The sequence below is a fragment of the Rutilus rutilus genome, assembly GCF_951802725.1.
Source record: "Rutilus rutilus genome assembly, chromosome: 19".
NCBI classification, from domain to species: domain Eukaryota; kingdom Metazoa; phylum Chordata; class Actinopteri; order Cypriniformes; family Leuciscidae; genus Rutilus; species Rutilus rutilus.
Genome location: NC_140232.1, coordinates 26411858 through 26439017, shown reverse-complemented (window position 1 = coordinate 26439017; position 27160 = coordinate 26411858). Strand labels below are relative to the sequence as shown.

Genomic DNA, 27160 nt, shown 5'->3' with positions numbered 1-27160 from the left:
CGTCAGTGTATTTTAAGGAGTGGGTGGATTTTTACCATTTTAGGCTGGCTGTTTACACACACTGTGGACACACATCAGTGTTCAAACACCATGTAAAAGTGAATTTTGCATAGGGGTGTGCGATATGATGATTTTTGATCGTGGACGATTAAAATGTCTCCACGATCTGCTTTTGAAGAAGTATCATGAACAGTTGCTGTTCTGGCGCCTCTGACCCAACATACTGAACAACGCGACGTATATTCACATAAAATGTTAACGCAGTGGAACGGGACACTGCAGTTCACAAAAGTTCATAATTTGCATGTGCTTTAATGCCTTGTCAGTTAAACATTTAATTCGCGACGCGTGCTGATGCGCTGTTCTAACGTGTGCGTTTCTCAGCGCGTACACGTGAAGCTCACATGCACTAAAAGCCTGTCTAACAGCGCCTGGATACTGGACTAAGTTATCTTTCGAGTCTTATTGTGCTAAAACTGTCAAATACACACAAGGTTTACATAACCTTTTTTTCCTCAAGGTTTACATACCGACATAAGTCGGTTATGTCTAGAATGAAAGCAAACTTGAGAAAATTTTGAGAAAATCTGCTTGTCAAATGCGTGTTTGGGCAGAAGAACAAAACGCGTCGCGCGCAGCTCTTAAAGAGACAGTAGTAATAGAGCTGGTAAGTCCTGCCCCTTCCGCTAACCCCACTGGACCTCTAGGTTGAAAAATCGTCAATGCAAGTGAATGGGAGAAAATAATTATTTTCTGGTCCCGTTTGAATTGAATTTTCTGGTCCCGAATGAATGTGAACATATGTTGTCTGTGAATTTTTTATATAATCTTTCGTGTGAAGAATGCTACAATTTAGCGGGTAGAAGTTTGATACGGTTAGACTTTGTGTGAGAGCACTTTGTGGACTACAACTCTTCGCTGCTTTCGACGCGTTTGAAACGTCACCACCATTCGCACACGGACACTAGCTCACGGACATGACTGTGTCTTTGGTGCACTTCACCGCCTTCTTTCAAGGAGAGGACAAAATCGTTGAGGTTGGCGAAAACCACGGGTAAGTCAACTTTATGGGGTGACGTCACATAGGCGACATGTAGTCTTTCTCGTTATGTCTTTTCCACAACTGCTAGCCGAAGAATCATACCATATACTGTCAAATTCGTAACATGAAAGATTATATAAAAAATTCACAGACAACATGTGTTCACATTCATGGCACAATTCAAACGGGACCAGAAAATAATTATTTTCTCCCATTCACTTGCATTGACGATTTTTCAACCTAGAGGTCCAGCGGGGTTTTACGGAAGGGGCGGGACTTACCAGCTCTATAGTAAACACGCTGTCGCTTGTCCTTAAAGGGATAGTTCACCCAAAAATAAAAATTCTCTCATTATTTACGCACTCTAATGTTGTTCCAAACCTGTATTAATTTCCTTCTAATATTTTCTAATATTTTTCTAATATCAATATTTTGAAGAATGTGGCTATCCAAACAGTAGCTGGTCCCCATTGACTTCCATTGGAGAAAAATATACTATGGAAGTCACTGGGGTACATCAACTGTTTGGTTTACCCACATTCTTCCAAATAACTTTGATTTTCAACAGAAGAAAGAAACTTATTCGAGTTTAAAACAACTTGAGAGAGTAAATTATGACAATTAGAATTTTTAAGAGAACTATCCCCTATCCCTATCCCTAAAACAACAAAATGCAAAGAGAAATCACTCACTGCCTTTGACTGATAACTTTTAATAGTAGCTTTAATAAGTATCAATGTATAATTTATACAGTGAAGTCTATGTTTTGTTTTATTTTTATATTTGTTCATTTAATTACTTTCTTTAATGCTACTGTTAAATACACCTACTGTAGCTGAAAACATAAAGCACTGTTTATTTAATTTGTATATTAAGTTGTGTATTGTGTATCTTTGATCTTAATATTTAATAACAAAGAAAATAATGTTGTTGTTTTTTTTATCTTCGCCCCGTCTGCCAGTCTTTTTTATTTTATATTTTGTTACCTAAGGCTTTGTTTTTAAAATATGGACATTAGTTTGGCTGTAATGCTCAGTCACAAAATAGTAAAACCAACATAAAAAAGAATCGTGATAAAATCGTGAATCGTGATTTTCCTGAAAAAAATCGTGATATGATATTTTTGCCATATCGCCCACCCCTAATTTTGCATAATATGTCCCCTTTAAGACTTCAGATGCTGCTATGTGACTCTGGTGGCCCTGTTTGTGAAAATTAAATGTGTAAAGCAGCGTTGAAAGAAAGAGAAAGATCCCCCCATAGAGAGATAACATAAACATCAGACAGTGAGATAAGGACCGCCAGCGCAATGCAGAAAGTCTATTTTGGGAGCTGGGAGAACGACTAGTGTGAGCAGCCCCAGTCAGACCCTCATTCAGGAGTCATAACGTCTCCCCCTCTCACTCTTCGGTGATCACACCCAATGCAAATACCAGAATGCATTTCATTTAGCTCACACTGTCAGTAAGTGCGTCGAATTAACAAGTGAATGAAGTGGAAATGGTGGAGATTGATAATGGTCACAGATCATGTGTAAAAAAGGAAAGAAGCTATTGCATAATACACTATAACCAGGTTGCAGTTCAGTAGTGCATCTATAAATTTATGCTCTGTGGATTTTTAACACTAAAAGCTTTTATCCTAACGGATGTTATGCAATGAAGAGTATAAAATGTGACTCCTGGCATACCTGCTGTAAATGCATTTCAAGGGAAGAACAGTGAGATGATTTTAAGCAGTTTTATAAATCAGCAGATATATTATGGCATTGAGCACTGAGCAGTGGTGGGGTTGTGACCCGATAATGGGTGTAGGTCTATTATGTTAGGGTTGTGGACTGCAGGGGGGGAAAACAATTAAACTAACCATATTATCATGCATAATTAGATAAAACAATAAATAAGCTTATGAAGATGTAAAACATTGTTTGGCCTGACCGTGCTTTGAGGTGAATTATGCAGAGAGCATAAAACCAGCAATAAACACATCATTGATAAATATTATGCAATATGCTGTGCAGTTTGTACGTATGTTCAGGAGCCTAATGCATTAGCTGGCAGAGTGTTTGTTTCGTATGTTATGCTTTCAAATCACACTTTTGCTATTGTTTGTGCAAAATTGTCAAATTTCCAATTAAGAAAGAGTGACATTCATTTTATTGTTGCTGTTCAGAAGATGCTTATTGTGGCTCTATGCAGCTCATGATAATACTAATCCTTTTTTTTTTTTTTTTTTGAGTGTAATCACTTTTTTGTTTGCTTTTGTTCATTAAACTGGTTGGCCACTTGATGTTGATGTCCAATGTTAAATCAGTTGAGAACCATTGTGTTAAAACAAGAGTGCAGGTTTTGGTACTTCACTTCTATAATGACTAGCACAATTGTGCTATGTTGTGATTTACCAAAAACTCAAACAGTTACACATGTCGAAGATAATTGAAGCTTTCTTTTACAAAGAAAGAAACTATCGTTGGATGTGTTCTTAATGCTAATATTCTCCCTGGAGACTTTTTAAAATGGTCTACTATGCTTGTTTTCGGTCTGTTTTTGCTGATGTTGACAGATTGCTTTTTTCGATCAAGTGTTTTTAAAGTGCATGCATCAGAACCAGTGAATTCTCACTTATTTATTTATAATAGCTCATCTTGCTTTACGGAAGATGGTCTACAGTGGCCCCCAAAAGTATTGAGACACTTCAAAATACATGAATGTTTCATTGGATTAGATAATAAAAATATCAAACCATGTGGCATGCAAAACAGGTTGTAAATGCATTATAATAAATACATTACTGTTAATAAAAAAAAAATACATTAATACTTTTGTTCAGCAAAGTCTCATTGAATTGATTTTTGTTAAAAACATTTTTTTTTTTTTTTCAATTATTAAATTAAGGTTTCCACAAATATAATAATAGCTGGATGCCTTTGGCCATATAAGGGATTTCCTGGAACATCATAAGTTATTACTTCTTCGAGTCTGTTTTGGACTTTCTGCGCAAGGGAGCCCCCTGGCTTCCAGTATTAATGAAACATACATTACATGAGAGTTTAGCGCGTCAGGTCATGCATAGACTATCTTGTCTCTTTGAATTTAAATCTAGATTTATTCACATTGGCCCATGACAACCTCTATGCGAACACACTTGAATTTACTTCTTATTAAAAGTGCGGGGGACACTTCCCCTGCATATTCTATGCCTGTGTGTGTCTGTGTGGGTCTATGATAAAGAGAAAGAGAAATCAGACCATGAGTGTCTTGTCGCTGTTGCCTTGTTGTCTTTCCCTCTCAGTTTGAGGCGTCATTTGTTGTGTTAAAAAGCTACGTAAAGAGTACAGCTTGCACTGACAGAATCGATACGCTTTATTGCTGGAACGAAGAGGGCAGCAGGGGCTCTCGTTATGGGGTTGAAGAGGGATGACCACATGCCGACAGGGAAAGAGATCTACGCAAGAACAGTAGTCTCACTCGGTCCTGCAATGTGTTTTCCTCCCACACAAACACATACACGCTCATAAACCAGGGATGTTTTGTCCAAGGGAGACGTTGCCTATGCAACAAAAATCAGATAAGAAAATGACTTATAGTGCAGAAATAAAAATGAAATATATGATCAGATAGTGTGAAAGTGAGGGGTTGACTATGAAATACAATTTTTTTTTCTTCTGTTGACTGCCCTGATGTCTCTCTTTAATTTAAAGAGAGAGTTCACCCAAAAATGAGTTACTCACCCTCATGTCATTTCAAAACCTGTATGACTTTCTTCTGTGGAACACAAAAGAAAATGTTTTGAATGTCAGTGGTGTCTTAGTTCGGCTGTACTGCTGAAAAACTTGCAAAATAAGTCTTGAAAGCTAACATGAAAAAGAATTATAAGATTGTAGATCATGATCCTTCCTGAAAAAAAAATTGCCATATTGCCCACCCCTACCCTGTGGTACGCGAATCTCAGGTGTACAATTTCATACCAAGAAAACAACAATAGACTTCAACAACTTTAATGTTCTGGAAAAAGGTGGATAAAGCTGATTGAACATTGATTGAAAGGCAGTTTTAGGGCAGTGTACTTGCCGAACTCTACTGCCCTGCCCTCTGTGAAGCGAGAGGAAATATATCGCTGGCAACAGGAAAAAACAAAGACTTGATATCGTCATGTGGATAGGAAGGAGGAATGTGGCCAAGCGTTTTCCAGATAAACACAATGAACGTCAGACGGGAACAGCTCGGCACACTCCGTCAGAGGCTGTCGTATTTGGACGTTCTGGAAGCCACTGTTCATTTCAGGGTGATTTCATTTGTCTTCCCTTAAACGCTTATTGGAATTTTGTTAACAAGCTTTGTTAAATGTTATATATATTTTTATTAGCATTAAAGTGGGGTCAAGTAGTAGCCTACTGTAGATGGAAGTAGGCAAAACCAAACATGGCAAACAAGTAAAAGAGACAATACGGACACAGTTGTCACATAGTCTTTTCTCTCAATGAGAAGGATTCGTGGAGTGCTTGTTGAGAAACTCTTGAAAGTCTGTCACTCAATGAAGTCCGGCCGCAATCAAAGGATTCGCGAGGAGAGAATGATACGCTTGAGCAGCCTTCCTTTCCGGAGGCACTCATGGATATGGTGAGAGCTTCCTTTAGCATGTAATGTATGTATTTGTGTGTTTGTGAAGCTGATTGACCGCTGGGGGAGTGGCATCCACATCACAGCAATATGTCAAGGAACATCCTAATTGCGCTTTTCACATGCTAATTGTTTCATATGCGTCATATCCGATTGAGAGCACATGTCAGTTTGTTTGTGTGTGTATGTGCGTGCCTGTTATTTGAATTGATTCAAATTGTCGCAGGTTGCCGGGCTCTCATCCATCAGCTTGCCATTCAGAGTAAATTTACTGTTTAATGGTGGACTCATTTCCTGCAGCTTCATCCAGCATTAAACGCTTGAGCAGGTTCACAGATGAGGGTGTATATCAAAAGCAGATTAGCAAGGAAGGTGGTTATAATTTCATCAGAATGGTGATTGTTGTGAGCCTAGAACATCTCTAGCAGCCAAATATGATTATAGTAGTAGTTAATTTGTAGTTCATAGTCTTAAGGGTGAGACACACACTGTTTGTATTTATTCACTGTCCATAATTATTTTCACACACACACACACACACACACACACACACACACACACACACACACACACACACACACACACACACACACACACGCGCACACACACACACACACACACACACACACACACACACACACACACACACACACACACACACACACACACACACACACACACACATCCATGCATACACACACACATGCACACACACACACACACACACACACACACACACACACACACTCATATCTATATTATGTTCAAAAGTTTGGGGTCAGTAAGAATTTTTTTTACGATATTAAAAGTCTCTTATGCTCACCAAGGCTGCATTTATTTGATCAAAAGTACAGTAAAACATTTTGTGAAATATTACAATTTAGAATAACATTTTTTATTTTAATATATTAAAAAATGTAATTTATTCCTGTGATGGCAAAGCTGAATTTTCAGCATCATTACTCCAGTCTTCATTGTCACATGATCCTTCAGAAATCCTTCTAATATGCTGATTTGACGCTCAAGAAAAATGTGTTATTATCAATGTTAAAAAATATTTTTGTGGAAACCCTGCATTCTTTTTCAGTATTCTTTGATGAATAGAAAGTTAAAAAGCATTTATTTGAAATAGACTTCTTTTGTGTCGATGTAAATCTCTTTACTGTCACTTTTAATCAGTTCAATGTGTGTGAATAAAAGTAATTTTTATAATATTTTACTGATATTTGTCAAAACTTTACATGTTAAGTTTATGCACAAAGTGTATAGACATTTAACTTGAGAAGGGAGTTACATATTTGACGAATTATGTCTTATTTATTCACTATTCACTACAAAAAAGTAAATAGACAGCACTAGGCTATTTATTGTGAACTGAATGAAATAGATTTAATGTTTTGGATTTCTTGTGGCAAAAATCAATAACAAAAACAAACATTTAGAAAATGGAATTGGCTTCCGCTTCCTTTTCTCTCATATACAAATATGAAGGCTTTACAGCAACCTTTTCATATTTCAAATACAGGGAAAATTTTTTCTTGAATCACTGCAGGCCCATTGCATAATCCCTGACCGTGGACTTGCCAAGGCTCTGATTTTCCCTGGAAATACAGGCGCTTGTGTAGCACTTCCCTTTAGTTTAGCAGAGGGGCTTGGCTGATAGATGCTTTATTGAATCTGCCGCTGGGCTCCTTGACAACAGTGAGGAACGAGTGGGTGTCTCGCTATTAGTTCACAATAAGAACACAGTGTCAGCACAGTCAGCGGGCGGCAATCAGCTCCATCCGTATTTCCAGCCCTGTTGATGCGGGAAGAATAGCGCCTGAAGCGACTAGCATAGTTAGCGGCCCACCGATGCTAACCCGATTCATTGCTGCCGTCATATTTCCTGTACGTTTCAAAACATCTCTCATGTCAGTGTGTGGGCTGCCACATTTCATACATGGATAGTCAGGCTTACACAATCTGTTTGTGCGATTGACGATAGCTTAACGGATGCGACGGGAACTTCAAATACGCTAAGGATGTGCGCTAAAGCTTCCTTTAAGGGACAAGGGGTTGCGTAACCAACCCAAATAACAGCATTGTCACTTAAAAGGCCAACTTTCACCCCTTTTTAACAGCACCTTTTCAATCGTATTCATTTGTCTGGGCTAATTTTACGTTGTTTGTGCGATAGTTGTTTTTTAGGCACACAAAGTTGTTCACATCATTGCAGGGTAATTGTAATAATGCTAATAATGCTTCTGAGTGGTTGGCTCAATGGCATATTGTGAGCTCACAGCTTGCACTTCAGTGTCTCTTTTAAGTTGCAATTCACATAGCAATAGAGGTAATCCAAAGAACATCTTGGTCAGGAACAAATAAGCTACAACCCCAAAATTGCCAATGGACTTGAAATAATGAACGGGAACACTTCCAGTGTTCTCTTAGTTTTATGAGGAGTTTGCTCCCATCCACCCCCTGGCAAATATTGTTGCTTTTCCAAGGTGCCATCTGTCCTTGGAAGCATTTCCACCTGACTGTAAGAGCCAAGTCCCTCTACAAATGCAGGAGTGGGACTGGTGGTTTACATGTGTGAATCCTATACCAAGAGCCTTTGTGTCACAATTATTTTATCTTCATAAAGTCTTTTATCATGATATGAGTAATTTTATTTTGCGATAACGATATATGTGACCCGTGAGTTCTTGTTATTTTAAAAACATTCTAAATGATGTATAATTGGTTGGAATCTGACAAAAAATTAATAAGCTACACCTGTTTGAAGTCGATAGAGTCAGCAAAGTCAATTTTGAGAAAAATGTTGTTAAAGTTTTTTGAAGGTCCCAAAACAAAATCACCTACCAACCATACCTTAAAATCCCTGGTAATAACACCAAATTTGGCACACACCAAGTCAAACCCATATCTATTGGGAATAGGGAAAGTATAAGTTCAACTTTATTGACATTTTTTATACAAAGAATATTTAACATTGTTTCCTGACTGATTTTTCAGTTTGAGAAGCGTGTCATTGGTTAAGGGCTTTCCATGTATCAATCCATGTAGCAAATAAGCTATCTCATGTTAACAATTTTATAAAAATTACTAAATTCTGTGAAATAATTTTCCTGCATGGATGTGTGGCCAGTGACCAACACAGTTGCAGTAGCAAAGTTCTAATTTTAATGGGAAGAGGCAGGCTAAATATACATTAATTGCCCAGATATTAACATAAATAAATACATAATCTCTGTATTACAAACATAATACATTACATACATAGTCTCCAATGCTATCTCTCTCATGTTCGTCCATCCTCGGGATGCTGCTGTTCTTCATTGTGCGATTTTTATTATTATTATTATTTTTTTCAAACTACTTCAGCGGACCTTTAAGTAACCGGGGTTAAGTAACCTTAACCAATGAAATTAGCTGCAGGGCGAGATTTCTGCTTAACTGGTTTGCGCCCAGTGGGATTTAAAACATTTTTTTTATAGAAAGATTAAAAATACGGGAGAAATACGGGAAAATATTTAAACAGGATGATAGCGGGATAGCAAGGTAAAATACAGGAGAATCCCGAGAAAAACGGGAGGGTTGACAGGTATGTAATAGAGTCATGACAGTTTCATGTTTTGCCCATGCTCAACCATTGTTCAAGATTTGCTACAGTACATTAATGTCCACATTAAAGTCATGGTCTTATCAGGGAGAAACATGTATGTGTATGTATGGGTGTGTGTGTATATATATGTAAATATCAGCCGGATCATATACAGTTTTCAAGTCTCATATATGTTTGTCTAAGCCCAGTAGAGTAGTCATATAACTTTTATTCAGCAGCTTTTAACAGGAAATGTCAATTTGCCCTTGACATGTTCAACTTCAATTGTGTTCTATTTTCCCCACAACATCCTCCCTCAGACCATTTAATCTGTAGGGAGAGAGAAAGGTCAGTACTGCAGTGTGATTATTGTGGAAATGCTTATGGCATAACAATGCATATAAAGCGTAAGTGTGACGTGACTCAGAAAGAACTTCCTTGAAGCATTTCAACAGAGAGCACCAGAGAGGGAAGGAGCAGTTGTAAGCCTTTGTTTTGAGATTTACATTCAATGACACGTTTCTGTGGATGTGTTTCTTCTGATCTGGTCCTTCCTCTTTGATGCTGCCTTTTAGCATCCAGGTCCACACAACTCAGTCACTTCATCTGAATAGCCTGTGAGATTTGCAATGCCCGGAGAGGTTAAGAGACAGTGTTATCTGTATATACTGGTTTCGTTTTAGCTTTATTTTAGGGCGAGTTTCCCACACACAGATTACAAGCAGCAACAAATTACAAAGGATTTTCAATGGGAAATTACAGTTTACAGTGCAAGTTAATCCTGTTTTCTGGATCCTACAGTCGGAACATTTGGCATCACCAGTTGAAATGAAACATTCAGTATTTTCATTATTAAAAACGGCTTTGGCAAAAGACTGCATGAGGAAATAAATGTGCAACGCTCACATTCAAATGTTTATGATTTAGTACAATCCTACATATTTCATTCTCACTTAGTGTTGCCAAACCTTCTGTTACGCGCAGCTTTGAGATAAAGATAGCATGTTGTCTAAGGACTTGTTGTGCTTTCACATAAAACCAGCTGACCAAATATCTAACAGAAGAGTGAAAGTCTGGTTTTATTACATTTACAGATTCTTAAAGAAAACATTTTGGAAGTTTATCCTTGCTGTAGATGCATTATGCCATTGTTAACTTTTCTGTCAACCCGTTTTCATGTTTTGCGTCATTCTCGCTTCAAAACAAACTCATGCTGGACTTATCAAATTACACCATGCCTTTCCTGTTTTAAAAAAACATGCTGCTCTGGACAATACACTGAATTGCTGGCAAGAATATTGTATCTGAATCTGTTATACTGTATATAATAACTGATAACAAGGGATGTTCTAATTTATATCATCATTGTAAACTTTTAACTAAATATGATTTTTTTTTTTTACTGGAAAAATGATTACATTTGCAGATATTTTACTTGTGTATAAAATTTTGCATGATATGGCCCCACCCCCACTTAATGAGTTTATTAGACAAAATCATAACTCGTCATCATCTACTAGAGCCACTAGTTGTGGGGATTGTATAATGCCACATAAAAGAACTGCTTTTGGGCAGTCAGCCTTTTCTTATAGCTGCACATACCTGGAATACTATACCTACAGAATTAAGAAATATTATATCGTTTACTTCTTTTTCTGCATCGATAAAACAGTGGTTATTGGATAATCAATCATGTCTTCATAATTTGGAGTAGTGGCTTGTTTCTGTCTCCTTATTTAAAGTCATTTTGTATTTGTGTTAATATGCTCTGGTTATGGCTATGTTTGCTGGAATGTGTTTTAACATGATTTCTTTATGTTGTATGGACTTGTGGACTTTTCTTTACCATCAACCTGCCAGGGACTACAGATGAAAATTAGCCTGTATGGCTAAATCTGGCACATTTACATGATGGCCTTGAGTGCTCATGTTAATTATTGTGCATTGTCCCTTTAAAGAAGAAGAATAAAGATGTCACAACAAGTTCTGCAAATGAATGGGATGTATCTTTAAATGTCTGGATATTTGCCAGTCAAAGCAATCTGTATTCGCATACTCAGTTTAACTCTTTGTAGTCAGTGATTTTACTTTAATCTGTGTAGTGCAGGGTGAGTCATCACTATTTTTGGTTTGGTTTGTTTTGTTTTCCAGCAAGAAAAATGTTTGCTAAATCTGATTTTGTTAACATTCATTGGTACACTAGCATATAGAGAGCCTAAGTCCCTCCCCTTCCGGTGGACCACCATGGGACCTTAATTCAGAAAAATATTGTATGGTAGTCAATGGCGAGTGACAACAAATATTTTGATCTCGTTTGAATTGTGCCCTGAATTACACATATGATGTTTGTCAATTTAAAAGATACATTTTAAAGTCAAGAAAGTAGCAGTTTGATGTAAAACTGTTGAGGTATAAGACTGTGAAAATACGTAATTACAATGACTACAAACCCAAAAGGCGCACGTGTGACGTCATACCTTTTCTCTCAATGAATGAAGCTAACTTTACTGAAGCTAACGTCTGTCATTTTTTCTATAGTCTTACGTTATAATCGTAACGTTACGCCGTCATGCTTGAGTGTTTTGTACCAGACTGCACACATACGAGCAACGGGTGGTGATGTACATAGTGCGAGACGAGAGATGTAGTTCACTGAGCGATTTTCACATAAAACTAAATGTTACTCTTCTGTTTTATGACAAACTGCGACTTTCTTGACTTTCATAATTATCTTTTAAATTGACAAACATCATACAGTATGTGTAATTCAGGGCACAGTATAGATGGAATAAAAAGATAAGTTGTCTCTCGCCATTGACTACCATACATATTTTTTCCGAAATAAGGTCCCATGAACCGGAAGCGGAGGGGAGGGACTTAGGCTCTCTATATGCTCGCCTGCATGGGACGTGCATGTTTTTGCATGGGACGAATTTTTCCCGCTCACGCAAAAATATGTTAACTTCTCCCGCTCCCGCCTGCAATATTCATGTTTTGTCCTGCTCCTGCCCGCAAAAAAAGCCTGCATAAAAGTAGAAATAGATTTTTTTCTTCAATACATCCATGAAGTTATTTGTCGCCTAGCCACAACCTATACATCCCAGCATAAACGCTATAGATAAATGACTTGTTATTAAAGCATCAACATTCACAAACCACTGTTAATTTTATCAGAAAAGCAAGCATAGGCTATTGCGTGCATGGTTTGGCATGGCAGAACCATATGGATATACAAGCCTCTATTAAATGTCTTTCAGCTGCAGAGTCTTGCTCTAGAGCATGTGCTGATGACGTCATTATGCTTTCGTACTATCACGGGTGTGACATCATTCAGCTGTGTGTCAGTCTAATCTAATCCTGTTACCACAGCCACATGCCACTAGTATCTTCACATGAAAACACCTGTAGTTTGTCTTGTAGTCAAACTACAGGTCAAACTATATATGCTTTAGTTTTGGTTGGATTGCTTATTTGAGGCTTTGTGACACTGTATAGTCTGCTGTTGTGCTGTCACTGTATAAGTGTTCTGTTTTGTATCCTAGCTTCAAATCAAATAGATACAGAAATGTGGGCTATGTTGAGGTGTGCAGGTTGAATATTTGAACCTATGTGCAACATATATTAGGGGTGGGTGATAAACAACGTCACGTGAGCGCGTAACCGCGATAGAGACAATAGTCCAAAAAATTTCAACCGGTTAATAACGCCCACCCCTAATAGTATTGTGAGTACAAATAGTGCTGGCTATTGCTCTCTCATCTGTCTTTGGTTATGTCTCTCTGTAAGACTTTGTTTCTGTGCTTTCAGAGACATAGCATTTGACTTTACTTGATGAAAGCAACTCCAGTAACCTTGGTAACATTGAATAGAGTTTGACAATTTTCGCTTTCGAGTCTTTAAAAGATTATGAAATAAGCTTGAATACAGATGTAATAACATTTGCCTTCAATTTTAAAGGCCTTTTTGGTTGTAAAAATGACATTTTACAAGAATATTTATTGATAAAACAACTTTTGGACTTTAGGAAATATTGCTTTGTGCGTTTTCTTGGTGCATAATCTGAGGAAGATGATTGAAATATGTTTTTATTGAAATGAGCTTTTATCTTTTTTTATCTAAGTTTCAGACTCTGTGAGCTCCTCAAGTGTACTGTACGATTTATCACAGAGGCTGAGAGCTCTTGACTCCACCCAATGAGATAACAAGCCTGTAACATTTTTTGATTATTTAATGTTTAAATGAGTCATGTAATTGTACATGCAAGGCAGCCGGCTATTATACTTTGATCTTCTGAATCACATCTTTTAGGGCTCATAATACATCTTTAATATATGAAAAATGAAAGAAATTTTACTCAAACCTTAGCAGCATACACAAGTGCTCAAGGTTTTGCTGGTTAGTACGGCCCAATTAGAACCACACTATCAGGTTCGAAACAGCTTCTTTCTCTATTGACGATCATTAGATATTAGACATGGATTAAATTAGCTTCACACATCACAGCTCAGGATAGTTGCTACTGAGGGCCTGGTGCACATTCTTGATAAGTCATGATTTCTTGGTTTTGCAGCTTGATTACTTACATGGCATTTACGGCTGAGGTGATTGGTTCAAAAATGTCTGTGGTTCGAACCACCTGCATCAGTTGAGCAACTCCCATTGAAATGAATAGGAATTCTAAATAAATGCTCCAGGTTTTATTTACATGGTTGGTTATAGTATGTTGTCTTGAAAAGCTGAATCTGGTGAGACAAAGCAGATCCTTGTTATCTCACAAATATCCCCTTGGAGGAATGTTCATCGAGCAGTGACAGAAGTTAGTGACTGTTTCATCTGTCTGTTTTGTCATGCACGACTCAGTTCAACTGTGCCTGCCATAATTAATTCATCTGTTTGTTGAGTTCATGGTCAGACGCATATGGCATTCAAGCTGTCTTGTTCGTTTAAACCCACTACAAGCAGTTGTGAAATATGAATCTCATTCTCTGCTGCTGGATTTGATCAAGGTAGAGCATGTTGAGCTCATTGGACACACAAGGTGAAACCAAGGTGTGTTCCTTTATGCTCTGTAATACAGTTAATTTAAGGAATAACTCACAATTTACTTACACTTATGTTTTTACAAACCTTTATGGTTTTCTTTTTCCATGGGCATTTTAAAAGAGAATTTTAAAGCATTTAATAGTTCAGTTGTAATATGTAATAATTATTTACTTTTGGGGAATGTATGTGTATTGAAAAAAAAAAATATATATATATATATATATATATATACAGTGGGTACGGAAAGTATTCAGACCCCCTTAAATTTTTCACTCTTTGTTATATTGCAGCCATTTGCTAAAATCATTTAAGTTCTTTTTTCCCCTCATTATTGTACACACAGCACCCCACATTGACAGAAAAACACAGAATTGTTGACATTTTTGCACATTTATTAAAAAAGAAAAACTGAAATATCATATGGTCCTAAGTATTCAGACCCTTTGCTGTGACACTCATATATTTAACTCAGGTGCTGTCCATTTCTTCTGATCATCCTTGAGATGGTTCTACACCTTCATTTGAGTCCGGCTGTGTTTGATTATACTGATTGGACTTGATTAGGAAAGCCACACACCTGTCTATATAAGACCTTACAGCTCACAGTGCATGTCAGAGCAGATAAGAATCATGAGGTCAAAGGAACTGCCTAAAGAGCTCAGAGACAGAATTGTGGCAAGGCACAGATCTGGCCAAGGTTAAAAAAAAAATTCTGCTGCGCTTAAGGTTCCTAAGAGCACAGTGGCCTCCATAATCCTTAAATGGAAGACGTTTGGGACGACCAGAACCCTTCCTAGAGCTGGCCATCCGGCCAAACTGAGCTATCGGGGGAGAAGAGCCTTGGTGAGAGAGGTAAAGAAGAACCCAAAGATCACTGTGGCTGAGCTCCAGAGCGGATGGGCTACAACAGCAGAAGACCCCACCGGGTACCACTCATCTCCACTACAAATAGGAAAAAGAGGCTACAATTTGGACGAGCTCACCAAAATTGGACAGTTGAAGACTGGAAAAATGTTGCCTGGTCTGATGAGTCTCGATTTCTGTTGAGACATTCAGATGGTAGAGTCAGAATTTGGCGTAAACAGAATGAGAACATGGATCCATCATGCCTTGTTACCACTGTGCAGGCTGGTGGTGGTGGTGTAATGGTGTGGGGGATGTTTTCTTGGCACACTTTAGGCCCCTTAGTGCCAATTGGGCATCGTTTAAATGCCACGGCCTACCTGAGCATTGTTTCTGACCATGTCCATCCCTTTATGACCACCATGTACTAGAGATGCACCGATTACAATTTTCTAGGCCGATTCCGATTTCCGATTTTTCATTGAGTTTGACCTGCCGATACCGATTTTAGCCGATTCCGATTAAATTTTTTTCTAACCACTTAACAGCACACACAAATATTTATTTTCAATCTTTTCTTTAACCCTTTCACGCGTAAATTTTTAATATTCTAACTGACACCCCCACCCCCAGAGTGAGTTTTTTCAAGGCGAACGTTCCCTTTAATGTTTCCATGGCGACGCGTCACGCGATACACCGCAGCCACAATAATACTGTATGACAGATGTGTCGCTTTTATTTCGCTTTTCCTTTTTTATTCAAAATATTCACAAACTTGCTTACCATGTCATCAACTAGCCTATCTGATATTCCGATTCTCAAATACGTGTAAGTGAGTGTGTTTGGTCGTTTAAAAACCTTTATAAATATCTTGATCTATAACATGAGATGGGCGCCGCAATGTTGTCCTGTCAGTCGGATTTACAGCACGTGAATTCATCAGTTTCACCCGAAATAAATGCAAGAAAGTGGCCGGTGAACTGAGAAGAATAGAGTCAACTTTATAGTTGACGTTACTTCCACTATGTTTGTCTGATATGAATAACACATGTCGGCAAATTATATTTGAATAGATTGTTATTGCTGCTTCCACAGACATCAGTGTGTATTTTACAAACTCCAGATGTATTGTTTTACTCGTGCTTGTGTGTATTTAAATATCTGAAACCTAAAATAAACATTATGAGGTTGAAAACACTGCTTAGTTGTGATATATGACAGCGCTGAACATATCTGGCTCAGCGCCAGCCAACGCGCGAAAGCACAGTTTGAATCTGGCAGTTATGCAACGTCACTGAACATTCTAAATGTGGCGCCGTAACGTTACTCTCAGGGGCACAGAGATAAAAATCCCATATATGAGACCGTACTGCTCAAAAGGTTAATCATGCGGCGCCCGAGTGCATTTGACCGGCATAAAATCGGCATATGTCAGACCGACCGGCCGGTTGCCAGTCATGGCCGATCACGTGAAAATCGGCCAATTCCGGTCACCAGCCGATCAATCGGTGCATCTCTACCATGTACCCATCCTCTGATGGCTACTTCCAGCAGGATAATGCACCATGTCACAAAGCTCGAATCATTTCAAATTGGTTTCTTGAACATGACAATGAGTTCACTGTACTAAAATGGCCCCCACAGTCACCAGATCTCAACCCAATAGAGCATCTTTGGGATGTGGTGGAACGGGAGCTTCGTGCCCTGGATGTGCATCCCACAAATCTCCATCAACTGCAAGATGCTATCCTATCAATATGGGCCAACATTTCTAAAGAATGCTTTCAGCACCTTGTTGAATCAATGCCACGTAGAATTAAGGCAGTTCTGAAGGCGAAAGGGGGTCAAACACAGTATTAGTATGGTGTTCCTAATAATCCTTTAGGTGAGTGTATATGTGTGTGTGTGTGTGTGTATATATATGTGTGTGTGTGTGTGTGTGTATGTGTATGTGTATGTGTATATATATATATATATATATGTGTATATATAAGTATCCTCAAGTATATGTAATAATTATTGATTTTTTGGGAATGTTTGTGTCTTGTATGTACAGTATATATGTATGTAGGTATGTTAAAAGCATTTATTATTTATTATTTTCATTGTTGTTGTTTCATTGTCAAAATTGATATATAATACAAATGAAAAAATAAATAATAAGGATATATATTTATTTTCTCCATTTCTCCCTTTGTGCTCCTCATAAGTTACAAATATAGCAAATAATGAACTGTTTGTTTAAATCTTGGTAATAGACATGGAAGTGCTAGTAATTTGTATATAACCAGTCTCAAGGGAAATGTTTCTTTGCTTATAATGAGCCTATTGACTAAGATGCCTCTCACACATACACAAAGCACAAATCACATCCCACCACACACAGGTTACAGAGTAAACCGATTCCCACACAGCTTTGGCCAAAGGCCAGCACTGTGAGGTACGTCATAAGCCAGCCAGGTGTGCGACAATTGGCCACATGCAGACAGGCTAATTAGCTGATCACTCTTCCTCGACTGTCTGGCTGTGTGTGAGCAGCCCGGCCGGCCTGCGCGAACACCTGGTGACTTAGGAGAAAGCCGTTTAACCCCTCTGCTCCTCTCGGGAGGCCATGAAATCCATCATGTTTCTAAGGTATTGCACAGTCTACAAGCCAGGGCATTACTTGCAACCCCAGGGCATGAGCATTTTGTGTTTGTTTCGATAGAGTTGTGTATATCGAGAAAAAGCTGATTGAGGCTGTAGAGAAGACGAATTAGATTGAGTTGCACCAGCTGGAAAATTTACTTTAGACATGCACACCTAGTTGTTAGCTGTGCGGTTTAATGAATTCATGGGATGAGGGCTAATGCATTTTTCATTGCAAACAAACTTAAGACTTGCTATTTACTAAAAGTTTATTGCTTAAAAGTGATATTTGCGATAAAATGTTTTCCTGTTTTAGTCAGAAGCTCTTTTTAATACTTTTCGTTGGTTAACTATTTTCAAAACCAACAAACAGATGTAATGGTGACCAATATTAATGATTTAAGAATAGAAAAAAAAAACATGACAAAATATGGAGATACAAGGTTATTGCCCCTACAATGATGATATTTGCAAGTTGCAAAAAAAAAGTTGATTCAAATCTTAAGGTCCGCTCACACTAGGGTGACCAGACGTCCCGAAGAATTTGGGACAGTCCCGAAATCTATGCTGTTGTCCCGAATCCAGAATCCGGCCCTAATTGTCCCGAAAATTATACTAAGGCAAAATCATGAGTAGTTATTGTCTGATAAAACATTAAAAACGGTCCGTGGAGGTTGGGTCGTCCTGCAGCCAGCCCCCGCCGGCTGCTCACTGGCTGCAGCATCTTTTTGTTTCTTTTTTTGAAGTTCTACAAAGATACCAGGAAGTACGATAACTGTAAAGTTTTAATATTATAATTATGTGAGAATAGGGAAGTCCACTACAGTTATAACGACACAGAGGAACAATATCGTTGGAATCATTTTTAGAAAGTTTTTTTTTTTCCAGCTGAAGATCGATATATTGACAACCAATCAGAATCCACTTGACTTTAAAGGGGTCCTATTATGCTTTTTCACTTTTTCAACTTTAGTTAGTGTGTAATGTTGCTGATTGAGCATAAAAAAGATCTGCAAGGTTATAGCTCAAAGTCCACTCCAAAGGGGGATATTTTATTTAATATAATCTAGTGCTGCACGATTAATCATATCGCAATCGCAATGTCAAGCCTACGTGATTATATGACGCAAAATGCTGCGATTTTATATTAAATAAACAAATTAGCGCTGTTAACGCAATTAACGCAGCATCTGTTCATTTTTGGCATCCTTTGGCTAGTGTTACATGATCCCGCTCTTATTCATGCAAATGCTTTTAAGACAAAAAAGAACGCGCTGCCTGTGAATGTCCTGACTGTGACACACAGAAAGACTCGCGCTAATATCGCGTGCGCACAGGACAGCACGCCAGAGTACAGTTCTCTTTCGAGCTTGAACGAACAATAACACACACAATTATGCCAAAATGTCTTTTTGTCGAGTATCTTCATGACATAAGAGTAGTCTTATGATGAACGTGAAGAGTTGTGACTTGTGAGAGAATGAGGCGTGTGTGAGATCCGCGTCTCTGTCAGCAGCGGCTGGTCTTAAAGAGACAGTACACAGTAGTCACTGATTATAATCTGTCGTTAAAGTTAACCAAGCAAGGTTCCTTGAGAACCAAGCAAGTTGATTCATGAAACCATTTGTTTATTATATCGCTATCGCAATATTGACCTCAATAATCGCAATATGACATTTTCCCCAAATCGTGCAGCCCTAATATAACCCACTTTTCAAGAACTACAACAAACAGCTCATTTGAACTACAATGCGATTTTTCCAGGCTTTATAAAGTCATAATGTTACTCATTTAAATAATCTCCACCCACGGATTATGCAAAAAAGCGGACCAGGCCTGGTTGAGCTGCTGCTTTTTCAAAGAGATGCTGTTTTTTCCACAACTCATTTGCTTGACCTTCCTAAGGCTGACGAACTTATAGTGGTTAACATTTATTTTAAATACTGTTCCTGAACATTATAATCCCGATGTTTATCTGTGCGCTGCACATTTTACGGAGAACAGCTTCCAGAACCACAATGCAGGCCACACATTAAATCATCTCTTGAAACGGAGCAGTTTCCACTTTGTCGGGACAATCTGTTGTTGGATCACAACTTGTAAGTATTACTTCTTATTTGTAGTTGCGTTTTCTATTAACAGTTTTAATTATAAGTTTTATGTTGTTGCTACGCTCTCCTTCTAGCCAACATTAGTGTTTACACTTAAAGTAGTGTTTACTTTAGCTTTTGTAAGAGTGTTCACTGCCCCTTAGGAAATTGCTGCCCCTCCAAATGTTTTTGGGATCAATTACTGTTTGCATAACAATAGTTATAACCATAGTAAAAAATATCATGATTAAATAGTGGATAACATCATATCTATCATTTATAAGTAAAACATAACACTCTGAAACGTCCTGTAAAATCCGTGCTTGCAAAGTCTGTTCATGAAATCCGTTCTGGATGCTCCTCTTGTTTGTGAACAATAACATTGTCAGGGTCTTAATCGGGCTCGAATTGGTTTGAAATTGCCACCATCCTTTATTTATACTCGCTATTATGGAAGGGCGGGACATTTCCTGAACACACGCTAAGCGCTGCCAATCACAATCACACACTGGGCCAGCTAACCAATCATAGCACATTTCGTAGGAGGGGCTTCATCGAAAAAGACTTGTTCGAGACAGACTGGGGAGACAGGAGCAATGATAATGTAAAATATGTGAAAAATAATGTTTTTTTAAACAATCAAGCATGAAAGCTAGCAAATTCTAATACACCCCAAAAACTAAATCAAAACTTTGTAAAAGGGCATATTAGGACTCACTCATTTAAAGTGGCTCACTCATTTAAAGTGGCTGACTACGTACTGCAGCACACTCTCATACTATTCACAGAAAGTTGTTGTGCATTTGTGTTGACGCTAATTTATACTCCTATTATTACTAATAATTTATTTAATTATTTTATTGTCATTTACAAGTAAAAACATCACAATTACAGCTTTACTGAGCAATGTTGCAAACCGTCCCTTTCCACCACCTGGTGGGTGATTTTGTGAACGAGGGTCACATGTGACTTGAATAGGCAATAGGCATTTCGATTAATTACCTATTGCAGTTATCAGTATACTTATTGATTTGAATGGGCTTTTAAAGTTAATTAAAATAGGCAGAGTAATTATTACAATAATGGCAGATTTTATGTCATGTCAATATCTAGATAAATGAATTAAACCTAAAAATGCTGTGCAAACTTCCACCTTAATTTTGTATATACTACAAACACTTTATTTATGTTTTTACAGTGTAGTGGCACAGAAACTGCACACATCACCTTAAAAGCTCTACTATGCCAGCTGTAAATTTGGGTGTTTGGCTCCAATGGCACTAAAAAGTGAGAGTTTATTAGCAAGCGTTGAGTGATGTTACAAGTGATGTTACAATGCCGTTCTACTACCTCCATGCCTTTGAGCGAGTTATTTAGCTTTAAGATACTCCAGAGGGAGTTCCTGTTCCTGACCATTGCTGAATGATTCATACAGGTGCAGGAATCATGACCAGATCTTTGTCATCTCTCGGGAAAATAGGTTCAAGATAACGTTAGGCATTGCTTCCAGGAGACGGGAGAACAGTGTTGCTGCCAGATACACAAGACGTCAGTGATGCTCGCTGACAGTGAGAGATGCCGTGGCTTTTTCTCGCCTTCTACTGAAGAACAGTGATGGATGATGGGAACTACCTCCCTGCCTGCATAAAAAGCCCCACACTTTGTCTTCAGGAAGGGCAGTTGCAATGGCATTATATAGCAGGTTAGCCTGGATAAGCTGAGTTTATTATAGGCTATACTTGGCAGAGCTTAAAGGGATATTCATCACTAGCAGCTTTGATTGTCGTTTGATGGTAATGAACGATAGATGCGCATGTTAATATGGAGCTTTCGCTACACTTGGATGCCTGAAGCTCATTCCACAGCTTCATCTCTCAATATATGTGTATATAATATATTCATGTACTCTGTGGCAAATTTGATTTTTGCTATGAAACACCATGATCATTACATAAGAGTCATGTGGTAATGGGTTTTTGGCCTTGGACATATTTTCAATCGCTGTGACTGCGTTTTTTTCGGCCTCCTGTTGTGATGAGTCTGAGTGAGAGACCCTCGTGTTAAAGTACGTGTGGTTAGTGATAGAGTGCTCCCTAGTGGTAACTAAAAGAATTTATACAATATAAAATATATATTTATATGTTTATATATAATTATTATATCAATCTTTATTTATTTATTTTCTAATAAAAATAAATTGTCTATATATTTACACAATTTATTACGTTCCAGCTCTGCACTGTCTGGTACAACTAATCCATTAAAAATGTATTTATATTTGTCTAATAAACTATTATCAAGCCTTTAAAGGGATAGTTCACCCAGATATGAAAATTATGTCATCATTTACTCAAATATGTTTTTAATGTTGAACTCAAAATATGATATTTTAAAGAATGTTGGGAACTAGACAGTTGGCGGTAGCCATTGACTTCCATAGTAGAAATAAAAATGCTATGGAAGTCAATGGCTACCGTCAACTGTCTAGTTCCCAACATTCTTTAAAATATCATATTTTGTGTTCATTAGAAGAAAGAAACTTTGGATCAACTTAGGGGTGAGTAAATTATGACAGATTTTTGGGTGAAACATCCCTTTAAGAATAAGCTTTTAAATACGAAGGTGTTTTATGATCATTAAAAACAAATTATGTTGTGTCTTTAGAGTATATATTGTAGGATATTAGTTTATCATGTATGTTTTTCATGTAGAGCTGAGGAAATCATATGGGCTTTTGGTATTAGATAATGATTTGATTTGATTTAAGGAGGTTAATGGATTTTACGTGTTGTTTTAGTGTCAAGTGTTTTTCTTTTGTAATTTCAGTGTGCCACATGAACACAGTTTAATCTTTCAATTAAAACCTGTATTCATTATATAGTTGACAGAATTCACAAATTACACATAGTTACAAAACCATAGCCCTTTTGACAACCTCACCATGTTTAACTGGTAAAATGTGTTTTATATAATAAATATTTGCATTTAAATGTTGCCTGCATAAAAAGTCCCTATTTTTGAATGGCCGTTAATGGAGAAAGGTGTTTTTTGCCCCTTGTGGTGTAGTTATAGCATCTCCCAACAGTGGCTTACTAGACAAAACTTGAGACCTTGCAAGATACAGAAATCTCTCGGTCTTCAGATATAATATGTTAGTCTGCTACCATCTAGTGGATAAAGTAGAATTTTTAGTGACAGAGATTTAAGAGAGGAATATGTATGTTCTAAAAATGTAATTCACTGCTCTGTCAGTTGTATTTACTTTCAGTATTATCACTCCTTTAAGTTCCAATAGAGGGGATTATTCAGTGATCATTAATGCTGCAAGTTCTTACATTTAGCTATTCTTGTACAACATTAGCAACCATTCTGTCAAGAAATTGTCACTAGTGCATGGTCACAATGTTATGTGGTTGAAGTTAAAGTATGCAGTTGCTAAGGTTTTCTGAATGTATTTTAGTGCATTTCTTTTCTTCAATAATTATTATTGTAATGGTCCTTGGCCTGAAAAAGGTTGAAGACACCTGGTCTGTGGGATTTGCACCTATTGTATTATCTGCTAGGGGAAAATCATAAATCTGATAGCTTAGAAAAGTCACAGCAGATAATAAATAGGAGTAATCATTACAGGATGGTGTGGGTTATATGGCAAAGTTTAATAGTTTGGGGCTGGATTAAGGTTTAGAATGAACCACAAACCCATGAGTGATAGTAATAGCATCACTAATGAGCTGCAGTTTAATGCACAAGCAGATGCTAAACAGATTTCTGTAACACAGAATGAATAAATGAAATAGTACATACAGTGTATAACAAGACATTAGGTGTAGTACACAGGAGAGACTACATTAGCAGGCCAAAGCTGTTCCACTGCACCATAGGTTAAATTGGCTGTAAGTAAAAATATAGTGTCTGTGGCATCTTCTTGTTTGCGAGACTATGTTCTTGATGTGCGTCAGCCCCGTCTGTCTGATTAAGGGCAGAGAGTCGGGGCATAAAAGCTTTTTAGAAATGGCACAGAGTCAATATAAGTATGATTGGAGCAGATCAGGAGAATTCTACGAAAGGTGCGTGTGGGATTTTGCACGCTTAGACACTCACACGCTGACTCTGGTTGGTCTTCATTAAAGTTTATTAATGGCTGATTGAGTTTACTGATCTCGCCAATGATTTCAGCACCTACCTGCTTCTTGTTCACCCACCTCCTGCTCTCTCTCTCTCTCTTTCTCCCTCCTCTTCCTTTCTGCACATCCTCCAGTCCTCACTCAATCTCTCCTCTCTCATTTATCCTCACAGTACTGAAAGCTTGGTCAAACTGACCCAGGAAGGCTTGCTCAGCTGTAGTTGGTCTCGTTCAACATTGATTGTAAGTCGAGAATGAGTTTGCCAGCAAACTCAGAACTTTGTTCTCTGGAGAGGATTGCCCGTTATCGTAGCGCTTGCATCAATGGCTCACCGTATGCCATCAACAAACCCATTGACATCAAGCCAAGGAGGAAATGGTAAAGCTTTATATGTGTGATGTGTGTCAGAATAGTCAGCTGCTACATTTTTGTAGGACTGGATCATAATTTGGAAGATGTGTCGTGCTTGTTAAATGTTTCCCTGTTGAGTTATGTGGAACGAAATACAGATGTTCCGTATTTTGTTCTGTTCATCCTTATAAACTAGACTAATTAATGAATAATAATAATATAAATGTATAATATAAATGTAATGTATTTTATTTAGAGGTGCCTTTCAAAACACTCACCTTACAATTTAATGCCAGTCATAAAATACAAGACAGCAATACAAAGCAACATCTGTTTAACATTAATTCCATAAATTAAAACTAAAAGATGAGTTTTAAGTCATGATTTAAAAGTAATAACACAATTTCTTTTTGACTCAGTTTGGATCACGTATTATGTGACTGCTGATGGTCTATGATTATACTTCAGCTTGTTACTACATTTTTTATTTAAAAGAAAATGCATGTAAATATAGCCTGTGGTTAATGATAGGATGCGATAACCAGCTGGTTATGAGCCCATTGATTTCCTTAAAGATCCTTTAATGCTTCTCTCCACCGATAAACCTATCTGTAGATCTGTTAGGTAAATGGCAATAAATAGGTTGAATTGAGTGGCAATCGTGACCTGTGCTGTGCAAATGTCAGATATTGTGGGAACTTGCATAACAAATGTGTATTCATTTATAAAAAGATTCATATTAGTAGTATTACTACTAAATACACTATAATGTCATTGTTTTGATATCTGCACTGTCCAACAATGAGCAGGTGTGTCAATAACTACAGTACACATTGAGAGAAATTTGAATGTGTGTGTGTGTGAGTGGAAGAGAGTAGGTCAGTGTGTATTGGGCCTAAGACAAATGCTCGGCAACAGAGAATCGCTATCAGATATGTGCCTTATGCTAATGCCAATAAAGCACACACACACACCCTCTCAAACACACTTATAACACACACACACTCTTATTTACACACTACCATTAAACCCAGACTTAGACTGGACAGGTCAGAAAACGTGAAGTATAAATTCAATTCCAGTATAGATTCAAACTTTGCAGGTGAAGAAAGAAAATCAAGTTATATTTATCCACCTGGATTTTGCCCAGAATAGTGGGACGGACCCATTTAGATCGTCTGCATTGTGTTCGTTATTCTTCCGGCATCGGCCCACTATAGTTGCGTCTGTCTGTGCATGATTTTATTTCATCCAAGTAATTATGAGTCGGTGGTTTAACACATTTATCATATTTAGGACATATTCAACACTTCTAAAATAGCTTCGTTTTTCTTAGATTAACTCCTGATGATTTATTTTCATCAATAATTGGTTGTAGGCGAGTGGGAGTGTGATATGGAGATGAGTGCATATGGAGATGCAGCAGGACATTATCCGACACTTACAATCTGGAATCAATGTAGTACTTTTAGACAGACAGCATGGAAAGTTCTCTTGGCTTGAAAAAGTAATTAATTGCTGAAATGATAAATATTATAAATATAAATGCTCACCGGCCACTTTATTAGGTACACCTTACTAGTACCAGTAGTTGCCTTCAGAAGTGCCTTAATTCTTTGTGGCATTGATTGGTGCTGGAAACATTCCTCAGAGATTTTGGTCTATATTGACATGATCGCATCACACAATTGCTGCATATTTGTTGGCTGTACATCCATGATGCGAATCTCCTGTTTCACCACATCCCAAAGGTGCTCTATTAGATTGAGATCTGGTTACTGTGAAGGCCATTAGAGTATAGTGAACTCATTGTCATGTCAATAACCAGTTTGAGATGATTTTAGCTTTGTGACATGCATCTTATCGTGTAGTAGCCCTCAGAAGATGGGTACACTGTGGTCATAAAGGGATGGACATGGTTAGCAACAATACTTAGGAAGGCTGTGGCATTTAAACAATACTCAATTGGTACTAAGGGGCCAAAAGTGTGCCAAGAAAATACCCCCCACACCATTACACCACCAGCAGCCTGAACCGTTGATATAAGACAGGATGGATCATGCTTTCATGTTGTTCATAGCAAATTCTGACCCTACCATCTGAATATTGCAGCAGAAATAGAGACTCATTAGACCAGGCAACGTTTTTCCAATCTTCTGTTGTCCAATTTTGGTGAGGCCGTGCAAATTTTAGCCTCAGTTTCCTGTTCTTAGCTGATAGGAAGTGGCACCTGGTGTGTCTTCTGCTGCTGTAGCTTGTCTGGTTGGATGTGTTGTGCGTTCAGAAAATGCTCTTCTGCAGACATCGGTTGTAACGAGTGGTTATTTGAGTTACTGTTGCCTTTCTATCAGCTTGAACCAGTGTTGCTATTCACCTCTGACCTCTGGCAACAAGGCATTTTCACTCACAGAACTGCTGCTCACTGGATATTTTCACTTTTTGGACCATTCTCTGTAAACCCTAGATATGGTTGTGCATGAAAATCCCAGTATATCAGCAAATTCTGAAATACTCAGACCAGACAGATATTTGCGTAGATATGAGTGTTAACGAGCAGTTGTGCAGGTGTACCTAATAAAGTGTCCGGTGAATATATATATATATGATCGCTTGGTCAGACGTCATCCTGCCTGCACCTTCGGCTCCGCCTTCGTCCTCAGTCCCACTGGCTTCATCTCAGTCCTCAGTCTCCCTGGCTCCGCCTTTGTCTTCAGTCCCACCGGCTCCGCCTCAGTCCTCAGGCTCTCTGGCTCCGCCTTCGTCCTCAGTCCCACTGGCTTCACCTCAGTCGTCCTCAGTCCCACTGGCTTCACCTCAGTCCTCAGGCTCCC

At 38.0% G+C, this 27160-nt stretch overlaps 1 protein-coding gene across 5 annotated transcripts in view; it reads left to right on the top strand.

The window, feature by feature from the left end:
* pde4d (phosphodiesterase 4D, cAMP-specific) overlaps positions 1 to 27160 on the top strand; it is a gene marked incomplete at its 5' end in the record, with an annotated part of 120198 nt that overhangs the window by 64771 nt on the left and 28267 nt on the right. The window contains one exon of one of the 5 annotated variants that reach the window (XM_084388530.1): positions 5190 to 5326. The exons of 3 other annotated variants lie outside the window; for them this stretch is intronic. Coding sequence is in view for 1 of the 2 variants with exons in the window: in XM_084388526.1 (XP_084244652.1) it covers positions 5522 to 5661 (140 nt within the window). Of the gene's footprint in view, positions 1 to 5189; positions 5662 to 27160 lie in introns of those variants that run through there. One more of the 5 variants, XM_084388526.1, reaches the window with a different exon arrangement.